This window comes from Pinus tabuliformis, chromosome X (assembly GCF_031772625.1).
Source record: "Pinus tabuliformis cultivar Carrire ecotype Pingquan chromosome X, CPIR1, whole genome shotgun sequence".
Classification (NCBI taxonomy): Eukaryota; Viridiplantae; Streptophyta; class Pinopsida; order Pinales; family Pinaceae; genus Pinus; species Pinus tabuliformis.
In genome coordinates this window covers 360,945,525-360,964,760 of record NC_142308.1, presented here as the reverse complement: position 1 = coordinate 360,964,760, position 19,236 = coordinate 360,945,525, and the positions used below count along the sequence as shown (strand labels likewise).

Sequence of the window (19,236 nt, the reverse complement as noted above, 5' to 3'; positions counted from 1 at the left end):
TTTGAATGAAGTTGAACGAAAGCCAAAAATTTACCACCGCCATGATCAAACGCCCCAAGTTCACTAACATGATATCAGATTTCAAAGTCCTATGGGACGTGGAGATTCTAGAGTTTGACACAAAAACTGGACACCTATCTTTACAACAAGTCGAGTACTAACTCTTTCTTTCGCCGGTGAATATATTGGCCACTGTTTATGTTTTTTTTCTTTTTCTTTCTTCTTTAAATTTAATCATCTGCTGGGAGGAGAAGAGTGTTGCTAGATGCCCGTAGGGTGGTCAAGCATCTTATTTACTGAAAAATTTATCCAATGAATTGTCGAGGAGAGACTGCCCATTTCCTAATTTCTCATACCTACTAGAAACCTATCTTGGCCTGGACATGTATCTCAAAATTTTATCCACAACTTCATGTGTATGTGTGTTCAACACAGGACAGGATAGGTACCCAACATGTGCCTTATCGCTTAATACCTGTGTCCACAAACCTACCTGTCGGCCTCACACACAAATTCAAGACTCGCAAACCCTAACCCACAAATCATGTTTCTCCTTGACATACTTTTGGAAGATGATTTTGTTAGAATCTGCTATTTACCTTGGTGCCCACATTTTTCATGAATTCTTTCTTATCAACCTTGTTTTCAAGAAGAAACCTCGAGTACTCTGTGCCTACTGTCACAACATGGACCATCAGATAGAGCAATGTCCATATTTGGGAAAGAAGTGGGAGGAGAAGAGAGTGCACATTGTGACAACAGAACTGCACATAGATGATTGATGCACATGTACATGTGGTCGTGAGGAGGCAGCAAAGGCTAAATTGGATGTGGAAGCTATTTTGATAGGGAAGATAAAGAAAGCTATGCCAGGCCTATGATTGGCACCAGTATGTAGAGATAGTTATGCGCGATGCGATGGAGACCCTTAAGACTACACCTGAGTATGAAAACGGTGTTTATCTATCTTACAAAGTACATGGGCAAACTCTTGGAAGCTGGGTGCCACAGATTGCGTACCCCCTGAGGGTAGATTGAAACCATGAAGTGGCCCATTCTCAATTTCCTATCACTGAATTTCGTACCTTAATTTAATGACTATCACTGAACATCCCAATTCTACTGTAGACATAGTGATGAGTTACTGTAACAAGGAGGAGACAATACGAGCTTGGAAGATGATAGAGAAGATTAAAGAGAGGCCCTAAGATCCGCAGAGTTTAAACTTCCGCTCTGATACCAAAATGTAATACCCTAACTGACAATTCTGACCAGACAATGTAAAGCCCTAATGTGAAATTTTAACCAGACAATAATTGGAATTTAAAAATTTAAATTGCAGAAGAATACTTGGAATCAGTTGAAGGTTTTTTGGATTGTTGTTGTTCCTGCTACTACAGTTACCAAACCGCCCTTTACCTCACAGCGTATCTGGGGTCTACATGTATGGTCCCTAGATCCAGAAGACAAATCTTCTGGCCCGCGTGCCCAAAACTCCAAGAACAATCAAGCTCAATGTCTGTGACTCTATTAGAAATTCTTGTCTCTTTGTAAAACTCACCCAAAAATCCTCCCCTGTTATGGTCTTCTCCACTCCTTTATATGCTCAACTCCATCACCTTCCTACGTCCTTGCTATCGACCTCCTTCCTCCACCGTTTCCCATTTCTTCTTGCTTCACCCCCAATTTTTTCAACCCTTCTTTTCGTTTTGGATAAAGGCGGTGGTTCATTTATTTAGTTTAGGTTTTAATAATATTTTATTAAATTTAATTTCCAATTTAATTAAATAGATTTAACACAAATTGATTTATTTTAATATTTAAATAAATAATTTTATTTACTTTAATTAAATATAAATTAAATAAATTAAATATGTATTTCATTATATATATATATATATTTTTTAATTTAAAGGATTAATCATATATATAGGTATATAAAGGTGGTAAACATATCAAGGCCCCATTCAATATATTTTTTACATTCCGGTGAGATAGGAATTTATTTCGATAATCAATGCATTAACCTAAACTTAGACATTTTCCATATTAGCCAGTATGTATACTAGTGCAATACATGCAGTGCATGCATATGTAGCTATCATATGCATGCCTTGTATGCTTGCTAATATTCCTATGTTCACTGTAATTTGATGGGGCATTACAACCTAGTCGATATCAAAACTATGTTGTTTCTATGAATTCTATCATACAGAGTGAACCTTGATCATTTGAGGAAGCATAAAGGCACCATGTATGGAAGGATTCCATGACAGAACAATATGTATCCATTATGAAAAATGATGTATGGGAAGCTGTTCCTAGAGCTCAGGGCAAATCAGTTGTGACTTCAAAGTGGCTGTTCAAAATAAAAAATGGCATGGATGGCAGTATTGCAAAATATAAAGCAAGGTTTGTGGCTCGAGGATTGTCTCAGAAAGTGGGAATTGATTATGAAGACATCTTTGCTCCTTTTTCTCGCTATACCACCATTCGCTCTATTATTGCTTTAACTGCTGGTCAAGGGTGGACCCTCCATCAGATGGATGTCAAGACAATTTTTCTCCATGGTGCTCTCCAAGAGGAACTATATGTTAAACGACCTTAAAGCTTTGAGGTACATGACAGAAGAACCCATGTATGCAAATTGAAGAAAGCACTTTATGGCTTAAAGCATGTAATGTCCCTTTCAAATTAAATTGTTACAAGTTTATTTATTCTACAATTTTGACAATTTTGGAGGCCATGGGACCCATGTGATTTTTGGAAAAGACTTAGGAAGGGAAAAGGGGCTGAAATGATTTATTGGCATAGCATGGGGGCCACCCACATGAGGAAATACGCACCACCTTAGAGGGAAGTTCGAATGACTAAGGAGGCAAAGTCGAAATTTCTAGTTGGAGGGGTTCCACATGGGAAAAGAGGCCCACGAATTATAAATAGAGGAGGCTCAGCCTCATTTGGCATCTTTTGACATATTGAACTCAACCTTAGTTGCTCGAGCTGCTTAGCCGGGTCACCCATTGTTTAGCACGAGTTCTCCAAGTGGAGAACTCACCCTCTCTTCGGTGGACCACGAGTGCCACCCTAGTGAGGTTTCTTTCTATCATTCTGGGAGATTGCAAGTGGATATTCAGAGCCCCCAACTCAGCCATCATTCAGTCAGTGCGTACTCCAGAAGGACGCAGTAGTGGAATACGCAGTAGATAATTCAGTGGCCTTCCGGGGAGCAATTGCCGGAGGAGTTTTGGAGAAGGAAGTACAGGGGAAGACTAGCCTTTAGGAGGATTTTGGGAGCTGGAGATTTTTGTTTGGGAGTAGCGTGATTTTCACCATTTAGGAACTCATCACTGGGCACACGTGGGAATTCATGGGTCAGTTGTGGAGCGAGAATTTGCCGGGAGAGATAAGGGGAAGTTCGGGGAAGATTATCTCGGCCCTTTTGGTGTGTTTTGGAGGCTTATTCTAGAGTTACAAATAGGCTATACATTTCAGCAATTGGAGGAGGGCGTGGCTCTTGGGAGGCCGAATATCTGGGGTCAAAGCCAGGCCAAACCCTTTCTGGGTTTTGGTGGGTTTTGGTTGAGGAGCTTGGTGCTAAATTTGCATATTTATTTGGGCAAATATGAGGGGTCAAACAGGGGTCCCAACTCAGCTAGCAACTAGAGGAGCTAGGGGGAATTTGGGCCAAAATTCCGAGGTCAACATTTGGCCAATTCCTTCGTGGGTTATTCTGGGTATTTGGTGGAAAGGTTAGGGTAAATTTACTGGAATTTCCTGAGCACTTGAGGTGGGGTTTTCAACAACATCTTTGCAGCAGACAACACAGTTTCACAAGGGCAGTGAAGGGCATCATTGCAACAATTATTTGTGCCATTTGGGCTTGACATATTACCACCTGGGCTTGATCACACTTGCCATTGAGGCAAGCCAGGTGTACCACTTCCACATTATTGTACTTTTCTCCCAGGTTATAATATTATGGCTCATCTGTTGGTTATTCTTGGACTTTTTATGGGTGTGCACTGAATGTTTCAATTTTATGGTGTTGTTTTCATTATTTGCTTTGCATAGCACTAATTTTCCTAGTTTGGAACATTACAAAGCAGGCCCCCAGGGCTTGGTATTCTGGCATTGGCAACTAAGTAAGGTTGGGATTCATGAGTAGTGCCGATCCAAACATCTACTTCAAAATTGTACAAGGTATGCCTTTGATTATGGTATTATATGTTGACGATCTGTTTTGACAGATAATGAATTTTTGATGATTCAGTGTAAGAGGGAGCTTGCCTCTGAATTTGAAATGAAAGACCTTGAGATGATGCACTTCTTTTTGGGCTTGGAGGTTTGGAAAATACCTGGAGAAATTCTTTTCTCCCAAGGGAAGTATGTTGTAAAGCTATTGGAAAGATTTGGAATGGTAGAGTACAAATCCATGGGCACTCCCATGGAGATGAACTTCAATAAACTCTGTGGTGATGAAGCTGGACCTGATTTATCTGATCCATTTGAGTATCGTTAGTTGATTGGAGCGTTGATGTAATCACTGGGTTGCTGCTAAGCATGTGCTTAGACATTTGCATGGGACAATTAATTTCGGTCTTTGATATACTGCTGGCAACATAAAGTTGCATGGTTACATTGATGCTGATTGGGCAGACAACATTGTGGATAGAAAAAGCACTTCAGGATGTTGTTTAAGTTTGGGATCTGCCATGATCTCTTGGATGAGCAGGAAACAAAAATCAATTGCTCTCAGTTCTGCAAAAGCTGAGTATATTGCTGCTAGCTTAGCTAGTTGTGAAGTTGTCTGGTTAAGAAAACTCTTTGGAGAGTTATTTGAGCAAGTCCTGGATACTACAATGATATTCTGTGATAATATGAGTGGGATCCGATTGTCTGAGAATCCTCTATTTCATGAAAGATCCAAGCACATTGGAATGAGATATCATTTCATTCGAGACCTGGTACAAAGAGTAGTGAGACTCCACCATATTCAGACTGATGAGCAGATTGTTGATACACTTACCAAAGCACTGCCGAAGAAGAAATTTCTAGTCTTCATAGATATGCTTGGATTATGGGATGTACCTCTTCCGGGTTCGGAACTCGGTTGATCAAGAACACTAAGATGCATGCTCTTCCCCCCTGGTTGAGCTCCCAGGGATGAGGAATTGAGCTAGTGAGCTCTTAGGGATGAGGGTCCTCCAATCAGGAGTATGCCTCAGTCATGCACCCTGTTTCCCATCCATTTGGCCAATGGGTGCTGGCTACCTGAGATTGGATGGTGATCCTTACCAGTCATGGTAAGTTGTATCTTGCTCAAGTTCAAAGATGCTTGTGTTCTTGAACAACATAGATGCTGGTGTTGTTGAAGAGACCAGATGGGAAGCTGGTGTTGTTGAGGGGCATGCATTCGTACCCATTGCAGGCAATGTCAGCACATCAGACGGAGGCTGACCTACAACATGGAGATATAGAGTGGGTAGTGGAGCTAAGGATCTCCGAGGCAGGGACTCAGGCACGACCATCGCACCAAACATTCAGGCGATATTGGATAGGCCCCTAGTAGTCTTTGGAGAGATCCCTCCAGGCTGACCACTAGACAGGGGATTTGAGCAAACGATTGAGTTAGAGGAGGGAGTACATGCGATCATCTCCACACCTTATAGACATCCCAAGGCTTATCGAGATGAGATTGACAGGGCCATACATGAGTTACTGGCTTTGGGGCACATCAAGCTCAGTTCTAGTCCCTTTGCTTCTTCAGTGGTGCTGGTGAAGAAGAAGGGTGGGACCCTTCGCATGTGCATTGATTACAGGGCCCTGAATAAGAAGACGTTGAAGAACTGGTACCTGATTCCGCACATAGATGAGTTGATGGATGAGCTTAGAGGAGCTAAATACTTCTCTAAGATAGATCTGAGCTCGGGATACCATCAGATTTGGTTGCGAGAGTAGGACATCCTGAAGACGTCTTTCCGGTGCCACTATGGGCACTTTGAGTTCTTGGTGATGTGCTTCAAGTTAACCAACACCACAACTACCTTCCAGTCTTGCATGAACCATGTGTTCCACAAGAAACTTCGCAGATTTGTGCTGGTATTCTTTGATGACATCCTGATTTACAACAAGACTTGGGAGGAGCACTTGAGGCACTTGGAGGAGGTGCTACATATTCTTGAGGAGCAACAATTGTATGCCAAGGTGTCCAAATGCGAGTTTGGACTGACAGAGATGTTGTACCTTGGCCATGTGATCGGTGAGGATGGGGTGCGTGTACACTAGGAGAAGATCAGGGCCATTCTGGATTGGCCTACGCCACAGAGTGTGACAGAGCTGCGGGGATTTTTGGGCATTTGCACCTACTACAGGAAGTTCGTGAGGGGATTTTCATAGCTGGCAGTACCCCTCACAGATTTGACCAAGAAAGGGGCTCTTGAGTGGATTGATGTGGCACAAGCGGCCTTTGAGTGCCTTAAGAGGTTTATGAGCAGTTGCCTGGTGTTAGCCTTACTTGATTTTACACAACCCTTTGTCTTGGAGTGTGATGCGTCCAGAGAGGGCATTGGGGTTGTTTTGATGTAGGGAGGCCACCCTATAGCTTTTGAGATTCAGAAGCTCCTTAGTCCTGAGAGGCTGTATTGCTGACAAGGAGATGCTGGGCATTATGCACACATTGACCAAGTTCCAACAATGCTTGGTTTGAAATAGATTCAGAGTGAAGATTGACCATATCAGTTTTCGATTCTTTTTGGAGCAGAAGGAGCTGAATGAGTGGCAACAAAAGTGGGTCGACAAGATCCAAGCCTATGACTTTGATATAGAGTATGTCAAGGGCAAGCAGAACGTGGTAGTTGATGCTCTATCCAAGAGGCCTGCAACACTCTCCGTTATGAGTATTTGCCAGGATTGGAGAGCGTAGTTGCTAGTAGAGTACTCCAAGGACAGGTAGGCTTGTGAGATCTTGGATGGTACTTTTGAGGATGACAAGAACAGAGCGATGGATGAGGTGATCTATTACAAGGGGAGGATATACTTGGTGTCAGGCATGCACTTGAGGGAGAGGATCATCTAGGCAGCACATGACTCCCCTTTAGCACGACATCAGGGATTTGGGAAGACATACCGTGCTATCCAAGAGTGCTTTACTTGGAGGGGTCTCAAGGGAGATGTTTTGAGACATGTGCAGGAGTGTGATGTCTGTCAGAGGAATAAGGGGGAGTTGACACATCCAGCAGGTCTACTTCAACCTCTCCCTATTCCTAAGGGGAAGTGGGAGAGCATATCCATGGACTTCATCACATGGTTACTAGTGGTATAAAAGTGTGATTGTATTTATGTAGTGGTGGACAGGTTGACAAAGTTCACTCACTTTTTCGCCATCCCAGCCAAATATTTAGTATCACAGGTGGCATAGCTCTTCTTCAGAGAGATCTTCAGGTTACATGGTCTTCTGAAGACCATTGTCCGAGATTAGGATAGTCTGTTTATGGGGACATTTTGGCAAGAGATTTTCTGGTTGGTGGGTAATGAGCTCACACTCAGCAAGAGCTATCATCTTTAGGCCAAGATCGTGAACAAATGGTTGGAGGGGTACTTGTAGAACTATGTGATAGGGCAACAATGTACGTGGGTGAAGTGGCTACACCTTGGGGAGTATTGCTACAACACCACCTATCATATGTCTATTGGTATGTCTCCCTTCCGTGCTTTGTATGGTTACGATGCTTTGACTTTTGCTGACATGATTTTTGGAGATAGCAAGGCCCCAAGGGCCAAAGATTGGATTCAAGAGAGCCAAGAGATGCTTACAGCTCTCAAGGATGCTCTCAAGGATAGCTTACAGACTGTCCAAAATCAACAGAAGATATACGTTGACAGGCACAGGGTTGAGAGGCACTTTGAGGTTGGGGACTTGGTTTTCCTAAGACTCCAACCATATAGACAGTCCACTTTGAAGCGGGAGGGAGCTGAGAATCTCAGGCCACGCTTTTATTGGCCCTATAGGGTGACTAGGCGGGTTGGAGAGGTAGCATATGAGCTGGAACTCCCACTAGGGAGTAAGGTGCACAATATGTTCCATGTTTTGTGCCTAAAAAGGCCTTGGGACAATATGTGACAGTTTCAATGGAGTTACCATCCTTCGATGATGAGGGGCATTTGGTTTTGGTACTACAGGTCATCTTGGAGGTGAGGGAGAGGAAGCTCAGAAATAGGACTATTCGGGAGCTTCTTCTGAAATGGAAGGAACTACCTCGGGAGTATGCCACTTGGGAAGGAGAACAGGTACTTCAACATCCATCACTGTAGTTGCTTGAGGACAAGCAACATCTGGGTGGCGAGGACTGTGATGTTCCCACTTAGCAAGTTTTGCTAAGTAATACATTTTTGCACAATTTTGATATTTTGGCATGTATTGACTTAGGAGAACCCCACTTGACATTTTGATGGAAGAAGGCCCCAAACATAGGAGGAGAAGAAAAATTAAGAAGTGGAATGTGGGGGCCACTCCAAGAGGGAATTCACACCCCTTAGCATTTGCCGGAGATTTGAGGTGTTTTGCAGGGCTGAGGTGAAGGGAGTTTAGAAGAGGATTTCTATTGCATTTTGGCAGTGTGCAGAGGGTCATTGGTTGGACCTACGCAAGGGCAGAGCTGAGGGAGTTTGGGGTGAGAGAATTGTCAGGATTTAGAGGCCTTGCCATAGGTATTTTTGGAGTGATTTTGGGCTAGAGAGCAGCACCCTTTTTCGGCAGTATGCACTAACTGGCAGAGAGAGGAGTACGCATATTTAGGGCTTATCGGACCAACCGGAAGTAGCCCAATTCCTCGCTGGCTTTCTGTGGGTTCGAGGTGTAGAGACTCTGGTTAATTTTGCTGAATTCTCTGAGCAGTTTGGAGAGCCAAATCAACAATTCATCTCCAGCAGTTGCAACAGTTCTTGGTTGGGCGCAGTTCTGGTTGCAGAGCCATCTTCAGCACTTGGGTACCTTTATCTCCACCTGGGTTTTTGCCTTGCTTGCTGTAGCAAGCCCAAGTTCATCTATTCTCATACATTTTGTACTCCATCTTACTTAGTTAATAAAATGGCTCACCTTGGCGCAGTTTCTGGTGTTACTTGTTGTTTATGCATGAGTTGAAATTTTGTGTTGCATGCTTGAATTTTCCTTTGTTATCACTGGTATTTCCTGCTAGGAATATTACAGGCAAGCTAAAAATTCATTCTGTAAGGTTCAACACTATAGAATATTTTAAATTATTTTTATAGATATTTTTACAACATTTGAAAGTCCATTGCGTTGGGCATCAAAGACAAAGACTTGAAAGTCAGTAATGGCAACCTATGTATTTTGAACAGTAGTCCTTGAAAGTTGGTGTAGATCTCTAGGTGGTAGATGACATTATTCAAATTGCAATTTTACAGCCAAACAACACAGGATGAAGGCTTTAACAAACATTTTGAGCACCTTAGATGGAGAATTGAAGAATAATACAAGAGCACTTAGATGATGTATGTGCCTAACAACAATAATGTATGACACATTTGTAACAGGACAGTTATGGCTTGGTTAGAAATCTTTTATAGGTAAATGTGAATGCTATAACCAGTGCAAGTGACCACATTGTAAGAGTTGAGGGAACTATTGAGACCTATGCTGCAGAACTTACAGGGAAAAAATTTGAACCAATTCCTCTAGATGTGTAAACTTACATGGAAAATGACAAATTGGTTCCTCCCTTACGAACCACTTTCCGTACATTCTGAAATGAATTCTAAACCAAGCTTTGGAAAAAAATTCACAGAATTTTGAAGAATCAAATCTGGATCAGCGAATCATTGGTTCCTGTATGATGGTGAATCTGGTAATTCTGACAGCCTCATATACAAGGCTGTTATTTGGACTTCAAAGAGTGAATCATTTATGGGGTTTAATAGAGCCATGGGATTCCTCCTAAATTTTCATTTGTGTATTATCATTTTTAATTTATTTGATAATTTTATTCTGATTTTGAAGACAATGTGCTCTTTTTTGAAAAATATTTCTTATATTAAATATAAATATTTACGAAGAACAGAAACATGGAAGAGCATACACAAGGGGCAGAGGAGGAAAAAAACATGAAAATTTCTTCCTAATGTCACTGTGTCACTAAACCTGAAATCGAATTAGAATAAGCTAAAGCATCTCGATTTTTGGCATCACTAATTAAGAGATAGCCCTCAAAATGGAGCTGGTTACATACCTATTCCTGCCAAATCCTACAGGTTAAAGAAGAAGATCTATACTCATTGGAAAAAATGCATTTAACACCTTAGTTTCCCAATAGAGAACAAAACAGTAACTCTGAGGCAATTCCACAATACCATAAAGACTGAAACTGAAAGAACTAACTGTTTGGAGTTATTCAAGAGGGCTTCGCTCCAAGGGAGAGCCCCTTAAAAATTTAAAAATAGAAGAAACCTGCTCAAACTTAGGTTAAGGTGATATCTTAAACATAGCAAGTAGGTATTTGTATTCTAAATATTTCAGATGTATTGAAAATACGCTATACTTGAGCCTCTGACAATATGAATGGTAAAATGGCTATAATTGGCTTGATGCAAATATAAGCTTGTATAGTGAATTGTTTGCAATTCATTGAACATTGTGTTCATTCCAATCAAGAAAACAGTGCGACAACATGAATACTTGGAGTTGACAACTATATTTAGTTTTAGAGTGCAATCAAGATGCAAATGCAACCTACTGGTTGATGAAAATTGAGTAAAAATTGGTAGTCCACCTTATGGTAATGGTGAAGAATGTGCTGATGATTATCCCTCTAATTGATTGAAGATTTCATGGGGGGTTTATATGCAGATACTATGAATAGTTGTTTGATTATGTTTTGCATCTTTTCCACTTCAGAATTTCTCTCGCATGGTCCTGACTCCTCAGAAGCAGTAGACAATATGATAAATTATAGATGCCAGATATTTAATCTTTGTCAAACAATTTGTGTACCTGTTCAAGCTGATTTCCTAGTGATAGAAATCCAGGAAATTTACGATATAGGGTCAAAACATGTTTAGTCCTTTGTATTTATCTATAAACAGGGAATTCCCTCACAGAAATTGCACGAGAGAAAGCTGGAATTATGAAGGTATGTTGTTTCATCCAAGAACTAAAGATCTTGATACTCTAAACCATCAATATTTCCCAATCTATTTCTTAGTACTGTCTCTATTCTCTTAGCTTAAAACACTGAATTCTATTCTTATTTTTCAAACACAGTCTCACATTTATTTGGATGCCTTGTGAGACTTATGAAGCCTCAAGTTCCAGCAATCACAGTAGCTCAACCTGAAGAAGCAATGGAAGTTCTGAAAGATACAGCATCCCAGTTATCGGTAAATTGCTGAAGATCTTTGAATATCCAGTTTTTTGTGTTTACAAGCAATGTAACTTCAACTTTTGCAAATTAGTAATGGTTCCTTTTGTTTATTGGCTTTTCTGATTTTGAATACATGTGATATGAGCTGAGTTAGAACAAGATGAGGAGAAATAAAAAAATACTCCTAACTGCAGAATGATGAGAGGAATACCTTAACAGTGAACACTATTAACATTAAATAACTCAGATTACTATCTCTATGAATACATGAGTGGTAAGGGCTCTTAAATAGGGATATACACATTCTGTGATGAGAGATATATTACATGTCAACTACCACCATTCAAATGGGAGTTACAAATCACTAGAAGAGAAACTGCATTAAATACAATCTACAAAGACTAAAATAAAAAATTTATTAAGTACGATATTGGTACAAACATCAACAACTTAATATTAACTCATTCTTTGCTGTTGAAGAAAGTGTAACTAGGTTCGGTCTTCAGAAATGTAATTTTGATATTTGTATTTATAAAAGAAAAGAAATATTATTTTTGTTATTTATATCAATGAGTTTCTTGCTCATTGAATAGGTCTAGCACATGTCAAAGTGCTATAGGTAAGTCAAAGAGTCAAAAGAAATGTCGAAGACCCTTAAGGGCATGTTACACCATGTATTAGAGTCAAAAGAAAACCTCCAAGCAAAGTCACAAGTCCTCTCCATGCAATGACATCACCAAAGAAGCTAATCTGAAGTGGAAAAGTCAAGTTGGCCTAAAGGAGGGACAGACCTCTATATATAGAGGCTGTCCACTCCTCTAACAATATCATCAATCATCTCTGAAATCAGCGAGAAAGGAAGCCGAGGAAAGGGTGAAGGAAGATGAGGAAAGGAGCCTCTAGGACAGCAAAGGGGGAGGAAGAAACACCGAGCCTTACAGGTCTGTTCTAGGGCTTATTACAGTCACACGTGTGAAGGAAAGAGCCTCTTCCTGTGGTCATTACAGCACTACTATCACAGTCACATAATTTTGTTGGTTGGGCAATCAAAGTAGGCCTATAAGGCCTCTCACTCAAGCAAAGAAGGAGCTCTCTCAAGCAAAGAAGGAAAGAACGAAAGTGTCAAAAGAAGGAGGACGAAGTGCAGGGAGACGAAGTGCCGGAAGAAGGAAGGACTTGACTTGTGCTTGGAGGATATTCTTGTGAAGGGTCTAGGGTTTGGCATTGATCAATAGAAGCTTCAATAAGAGAAATTTAAGAAAGGGTTTTCCTCTCTAAGAGAAAGAGGTTTTGCCCTGGTAGAGAGCCAATATCTTGTGTCCTTATTTCTTGTGTTTTGGTAGCAGTTTGATGAAGCAAACACACATACACTAATAAAAAGAAGAAGATCAAGCTAACAAGAAATATTGAAAAAGTACTTCACAAATTGTTATCAAGTCTAGAAGAATCCTATCTTATCTAATTGCCCTAGATTCTTCAACATGGTATCAGAGCTAAGGTGACACATCAAGGAAAGGGCATCTCAAGAACACTCATAAGGTGACACATCAAGGAAGGACATCTCAAGAACATCTACAAGGTTGAAGCATCAAGCCAAGAAGTCTCAAATACATCAAGGACAAGAAGGTCTACCATCTACTATCCATCAAGGAAGACTACAAAGCAAGAAGAGAAGCCTTTCATATAAAGGCACCTACAAGAAGATCCAATCAAAGAAGGACCTACATCAAGCTACACCATCTTCAAGGGAAAAAGCACTACAAGTCAAGTCCTTCTCTCCAAGCAAATCTCATCATCAAGCAAGTCTATTTGAAGGAAGCAATTTGAAGATCATCAAGATCCAAGAAGGCAAGCCATCTAGTCTTCAAGAAGAAAGCAAGACTACTACATCACAAACTCTATCAAGTAAGTATATATATGTCCCCTCTTGAACATACCTCAATGTCTTTTTTGCAAGGAAAGCAACAAATTGGTTGGGACCACTAACTTCCTTGCATGGAAGAAGAGGATTGATTTACTTCTCAAGGAGAATGAACTTCTAGACCTCATTAAAGGGAATATCACTATCCCTTCTAAGGAACAAACTCAAGCCTCAGCAAAGTATAATGAGGATGAGACAAGAGCTCAAAGGATTCTAGTAGAATCTATCAAGGACTCCCTCATTCCTTATGTCTCCAAATTTGAAACATCAAAAGAAATCTATGATAAACTAATAGAGCTATTCTCGGTAAGCACAGCTAGAGAAGTGGTATCTTCACATAATGATTTGTTCAAGATGAAGATATCAAAGGAAGGAATAGCTCCCTACTTCATGAAGATCTTTGAGAGGAGAGAACAACTTCAAGAACTAGGAGAAGTCATGTTCGACAAAGAAATGACAACTGTAGTACTCAATGCTCTACCTGAGGATTGGGGCAACTTCACATCAAGCATATATGCCAAGAAGGAAGCTACTCCACTAAGTGAACTTTGGTCTCTATGAAAAATTGAGGAGACTAGACTCAAAGCCAAGGATGATGTGGGATCAAAAGAGCAAGCATTTGCTACCATGGCCAAGAGAAAGGGAAATTTGGCAAATTTGGTCCATGAAGAACAAGCAATAGAGATATGACCAAAGTCCAATGCTTTGGTTGTCAAGAATATGGACACTACAAAAGGGATTGTCCCAAGATTAAGAGGGACAATAACAAGAGAAAAAGAGAAGAAACTCACATAACTCAAGAAGTGAAAGAAGAAGACAAGAAGTAGAATAAGGAAGATCCTCCAGATCTCTACTATGACTAAGTCAATTTTCTTACATATGTCTTCTTTCAAAGTTTTGAGTAGTATAGGAGCATATAGAAATAGGATAGAATGCATGGTTTAAACTTTAAACTTTAAAGATAACCTATAGAATATAGGAGCATGATGTAGATATAGCTCAAGCTATTCATGTAGAAGGAGTATACCTATTAAAGGACCTCATCCACGATAAAAGAAAAATGATCATGACTAAATCTTAGAAAGTCTCAATGATAAAAAAGAAGCATTTGCAGGATAAGGGTCTTTAAGATCCACTGACAAAATCTTCAAAAGAAGGCTCATAAATAAGAGCAAATGTCTCAATAGGAGTTTCGTTCATGGGATCCAAAGAAAGGATGATATGCATGCGAGAAAAGATGAAGCAAGAAAATTGAGGCAATCTCAATCAAGAAGGACCAACAAAAGAAGTTGAGATGATCAAAAGCAGAATCAAGATGAGGTATGTATGCATCAAAGTTTAGTCATGTCATCATATGTATTATTGAGTCATGGGAATAGTTCTAAAACATGATCAAGTATAAAAGGATCTCTTTCAGCAATGACATGCTCGAAAGCATGTACTACAATCCAATGAAGGTCAACATGAAGAAGTGCCCTCATAAGGAGCATGAGGTGGTTGAATAAACATAGATGAAGAAACAAATGAAGAAAGAGATCAAACATGTAAGAACACCATGGTCACAAAGAATCATTATTTGGCAAGATCCATTAAAGACATCTCCCGAAAGAAGGCATGACAACTCTGACAAAGAAATAGATCAAAGGACCCTTGACACTTGTTGACCACTCCGTGTCAACTACCCATAGCAGTACACCCCCTTTTCGCAAAAGGGATAGCGCTTGATCGATATGTCTATGCCATTCGACCATCATCATCAGCCTAATCATGTTATTTTGTAAACCCAGTCTACATGTGTAAATTGTAAATAATCTTAGCAGATCTGTGTCATGTAATTACCTAGGTAAACCCAATTTTCTAGTGATGATCTACATTCCAGAAGGTTTTTTGTCTCACCGATCCATGATCAGCAAAGTTTTCCTTGAGCCTACCCCCAAAGCTGGAATGGATTTTGTCACTAGAATCTTAGGGGAGTCCTAGTGTGTTAGGTCGAGTCTATGTAAAAGTGATTTGGAAATAATCCTAACTATTTGGTTAGGTTATTTTATTACAAATTGCTTGATCTGCTAGATTATATTTGTGTTGCAGAACTAGGTGGTCTATGTCAAATGGTTTTTCCCCCTTGAGATGTAAAAATCAGTGTCTTGAGGGTTAGAAAATGTTTTATCCCCTCATAAGTCCTAGGTCCTAGGTGATTTTTTCAAAGTCTAAGTTCGAGGGTCCAAATAAAAATAAATAAATAAATAAATAATAAATAATAAATAATAAATAATAAAATAATAATAATTCAAAGTTTTGAGGAAATAAATGCAAAATTTTAGTTTTTTAATATATTAAAATGCATTTAATTTAAATTTAAAAAAAAATATGAAATTTCCTCAACATTTAAAATTTCAACGGATGAGATTAAAAGAAATTTTGATCCTTATCGACGGTTGAGATCACTTTGACATGGCTCATTCGAACTAGCTGTTGGGAAATTTACCTTTAAATATGGTGTCAAGGGTCATTTGAGATCATTAGATCTGTGAGTCTTGTGCTAAAGAAAGCTCTCTTGTAGTTTTTTTTATGTTCAATAAAGAAAGCCTTTGGGGTTGAAATCTTGCTGGTGTTACTTTTCTGAAAATGTTGTAAGATGTTTTATTTTTCTGCATAAATTTAATTTCAGCCATTGATGATAGCTTGATGAAGAGTGATTTTAAACACAGGTATCTTGTTTAGTCACTAGGGTTTGAATGGTAGTTAAATTTCTGAATATGATGGCAGGTATCTCCATTAGATCTGGATTTTAGTATCGTTTTCTCCCTCTTTGTTAATGGTTGAAGTAGGCTGTTTAGGAAAATCTCGATTTCGAAGATCAACGGGCGTTTGGGGAAGTTCTTGGCTGAACCAGCCAACTCCTGAGAAGCACTTTCTGAAGAGCCTAGCTAGTTTTGATCCTGGGCTTATCATTTGAATTTTTCTTGTGAATGCATGAAGGGTTTTCTGAAGCACCTCATGTTAAATTTAAAATTCTGAAAATATTTCTGTGGCATATTGACAAATCTGGCTATTTAGAGCCTTTAAACTGTGAATATTGTAATTATTTAGCTGGTTTTAGGTTTTTTTTTAGTTTTGTTTCTTGCATATTTTGTTTTTGGGTGTTTGTTTTGTCATTACAGGTTACAGATCTGAAGGTGAGATTCAATATTGAAGCTAGATCTAGGCCCTAGAGGGTAAGATCCGGCCTCAACATCATTTTTGCAGGGATACTATTCAAAGGATTTTCAAATTTTCTGAAGAAATTCGAGGGTTTGTCCAAGCTATCTGTCCGCTGGGGTTTCATTTTCGCAGAAAAATTTTTGAATTTTTTTTTTAAGGTGAGAGCCGTCCAGACCCTCACCTGTGTGCTACAAGCCTTTCCTTCAACCTCATCTATCCATTCACGTAAATCTGCAAAAGAGACCACCTACCTTCCCTTTTCTCCTATGCTGCCCTAAGTTCCTCACGCAGCTGCCTATTCTTCTCTGCCCGTCTATGCATTTCTCTTCTCTCTAACGTTTTCTTCCTACGTTGTTGTGGCTTCTACCATCACTGGCATCCTCATGTAAGCCCCATCTCTCCCCGCTATTTCTCTTTCCATTTTCCACTTCCTAACTTGCTGTCCGTTGAACCTATCTATCGTCCCTCCTCATCAACGTGCTCTATCATTGCTCCAAACGTTCAACTCGCCCCACAGTCACTTTCTGCTCCATTCTAGACCTGCACGTATCCCTCACACAGCTGTGTCCACCCTTATGCCCACAGCATACCCTCCTCCCGCTGCTCTATCACTTCACTACGTCCTCCATCCGCTGCTCCATCCACGTAGCCTTCAACCTGCGAAACAACCTCCCAACGCTGCCATCGAAGCACCCTTCCGCAGCTCCATTGTTCCTCCTTCCATACGCTGGCAACCTTTCTTCCTCCGTCCAGCTCCTTCAAGCCAGAGCTCCTCATGCTGCTACCCTCGTCAATCTGTTGGTGCCATTCTGCCGTCAAACGTCCAAGCCTGCACAGTAAAAAATCAAAGTATTTCGATTTTCTTCTTTCTTCATTGTCAGATACGATTAGGATTTAGGCTTAAATTTAGATTTTTTGGTTTTATCGTATAGTTTAGATTTTTATTTGATTTTCATTTAGATTTAAATTTTATTTATTTAGATTTTAGATTTTATAAATTTTCATTTTTTATAGATGTTAGATCAGGTATTAATTTTTATTTTTGATTAGCTTATAGTCTTTAGTTATAGTTTAGTTTAGTTTTATAATAAATCATCAAATAATAAAAAATAAAAATATAAAAAAGGGCATAAAAATCTTAGTTCAATATTTTTTTAGGATTTAGTTTTTTCAGAATTTAATATAATTTTTTTTTCTTTTAGGATTTTTTTAATTAATTCTTTAAGGTGAGATTGTAATTTTTTTTTTAGTTTTAGGCTTTAGTTTAGATTAGATTTTAATTTTAGTTTTATTATATTTTAATTTTAAATTTAGAACTTTATATCACAAAAAAATAACAAAAACTTAAAAAAATATAAAAATCATAAAAAGTTTTTTAGGTTTTGGTTTGGTCTTATTTTAGAATTTAGTTTTTATTTTATGATTTTGATATTCACTCAAGGATTTGTCACTTTTGGTGTATCTTTTCCACTAAGGCTAAAAGATTTTAAATGTGGGATTAATGTTTGTCATTTTTATATAGTTAAATGCGCTTAAATTTTATCTGAAGATTAGCTATATGAAAGTGGTGAATCATTTTATGGAATTAGTAAGCATTTAAATTTCGTGATTGCTTCAAATATTTAATCTTTTGAAATTTATTTGCTAAAATATTGTGCATCTTGCATTTGGTGAAATTTATCAGTGTTTGGATTATTTGATGATAAATGATTGTTAGTCGTGGAATTACAAATTTCATATTTCTGCAGTAGTTGATAAACAATTATTTGATCATTAACTAAGGCACTGGTCTTAAAGCATTTAAAGGTTTAATCTAATTTCAAATATCAATCAAGTGCTTATTTCCCCCCGCTGTGTCTCCCAAGCTAGCTGATTCTCATTTGGTTTTCCTTTATCCCATAGGGTCTACCCCCTTAGCCAAGGGAGACGGCTTAAACGGAGAGATCGAAGATCAGGGTGACAGTCCCCAGTCTGAGTGTTGTCGCGGTGCTTAGACACTCTGTGCGACAACATTTTTTGGCGCCGTTGCCGGGGATAGAGTTTTTTCTGTCCTTGGTTTCCTCGATATTCCTCTCGTCCTTTCCTGTCCTTAGCTCCTTCCTTTCGAGTTTTTCCGTGTTTCACCTTCTGTCGAGGTGTCGACTCCACTTCATCTATCTTCTGCAAAAGCATATACTAGAAGACATCCAAGCGGTTTGTTTAATCCTGCTCCTGATCCTGAAAGGGCTCTCAGAGTACGATTACACAAACTCTCTTCTCGTACACTTCTTGTTAACCTCTGACAAGAAGCCCTCTCTGATATCCGCTTGCTCTTTACTAGCCCAGTCAAGCACGACATCATGGACATATTCGCCCCGTGTAACTTTGCTAACATTCAGGGTTATCCCAATGATATTCCTAAGCATGGGATGGATAAATTGCCTATCTTTTAGGGAGATAATGCAATTAGTGCTAATTCGCATATGAAAGCTTTTAGTTTGTGGATGGGTAAGTACGCAAGGTCTACTGATTTTAATCATGAAGATGTTAGAATGACCCTTTTTGTTCTGACCTTGGAGGGCGATGCTTTAGAATGGTTTACAGAAAAGCCTCGGGATTCATTTGATTCCTTGCAATCGATCGTTAATGCCTTTAAGGAAAAATATGGAGATAAGAGAGAAGGAAGACACCTCGTGAAAACTATTAGCATAATCAAAAAGAGAGAGAATGAAACGACTGAAGAATTTAATAAAAGGT

At 39.3% G+C, this 19,236-nt stretch overlaps 1 protein-coding gene across 1 annotated transcript in view; it reads left to right on the top strand.

Annotated features, from left to right (window-relative positions):
• The window catches only part of LOC149139996 (folylpolyglutamate synthase-like), a 237,692-nt gene that overhangs the window by 150,046 nt on the left and 68,410 nt on the right, over positions 1–19,236 (top strand). Inside the window, exons 10-11 of the mRNA XM_089447929.1 lie at positions 11,101–11,147; positions 11,317–11,394. Coding sequence (XP_089304055.1) covers positions 11,101–11,147; positions 11,317–11,394 — 125 coding nt within the window. The remainder of the gene's footprint in view (positions 1–11,100; positions 11,148–11,316; positions 11,395–19,236) is intronic.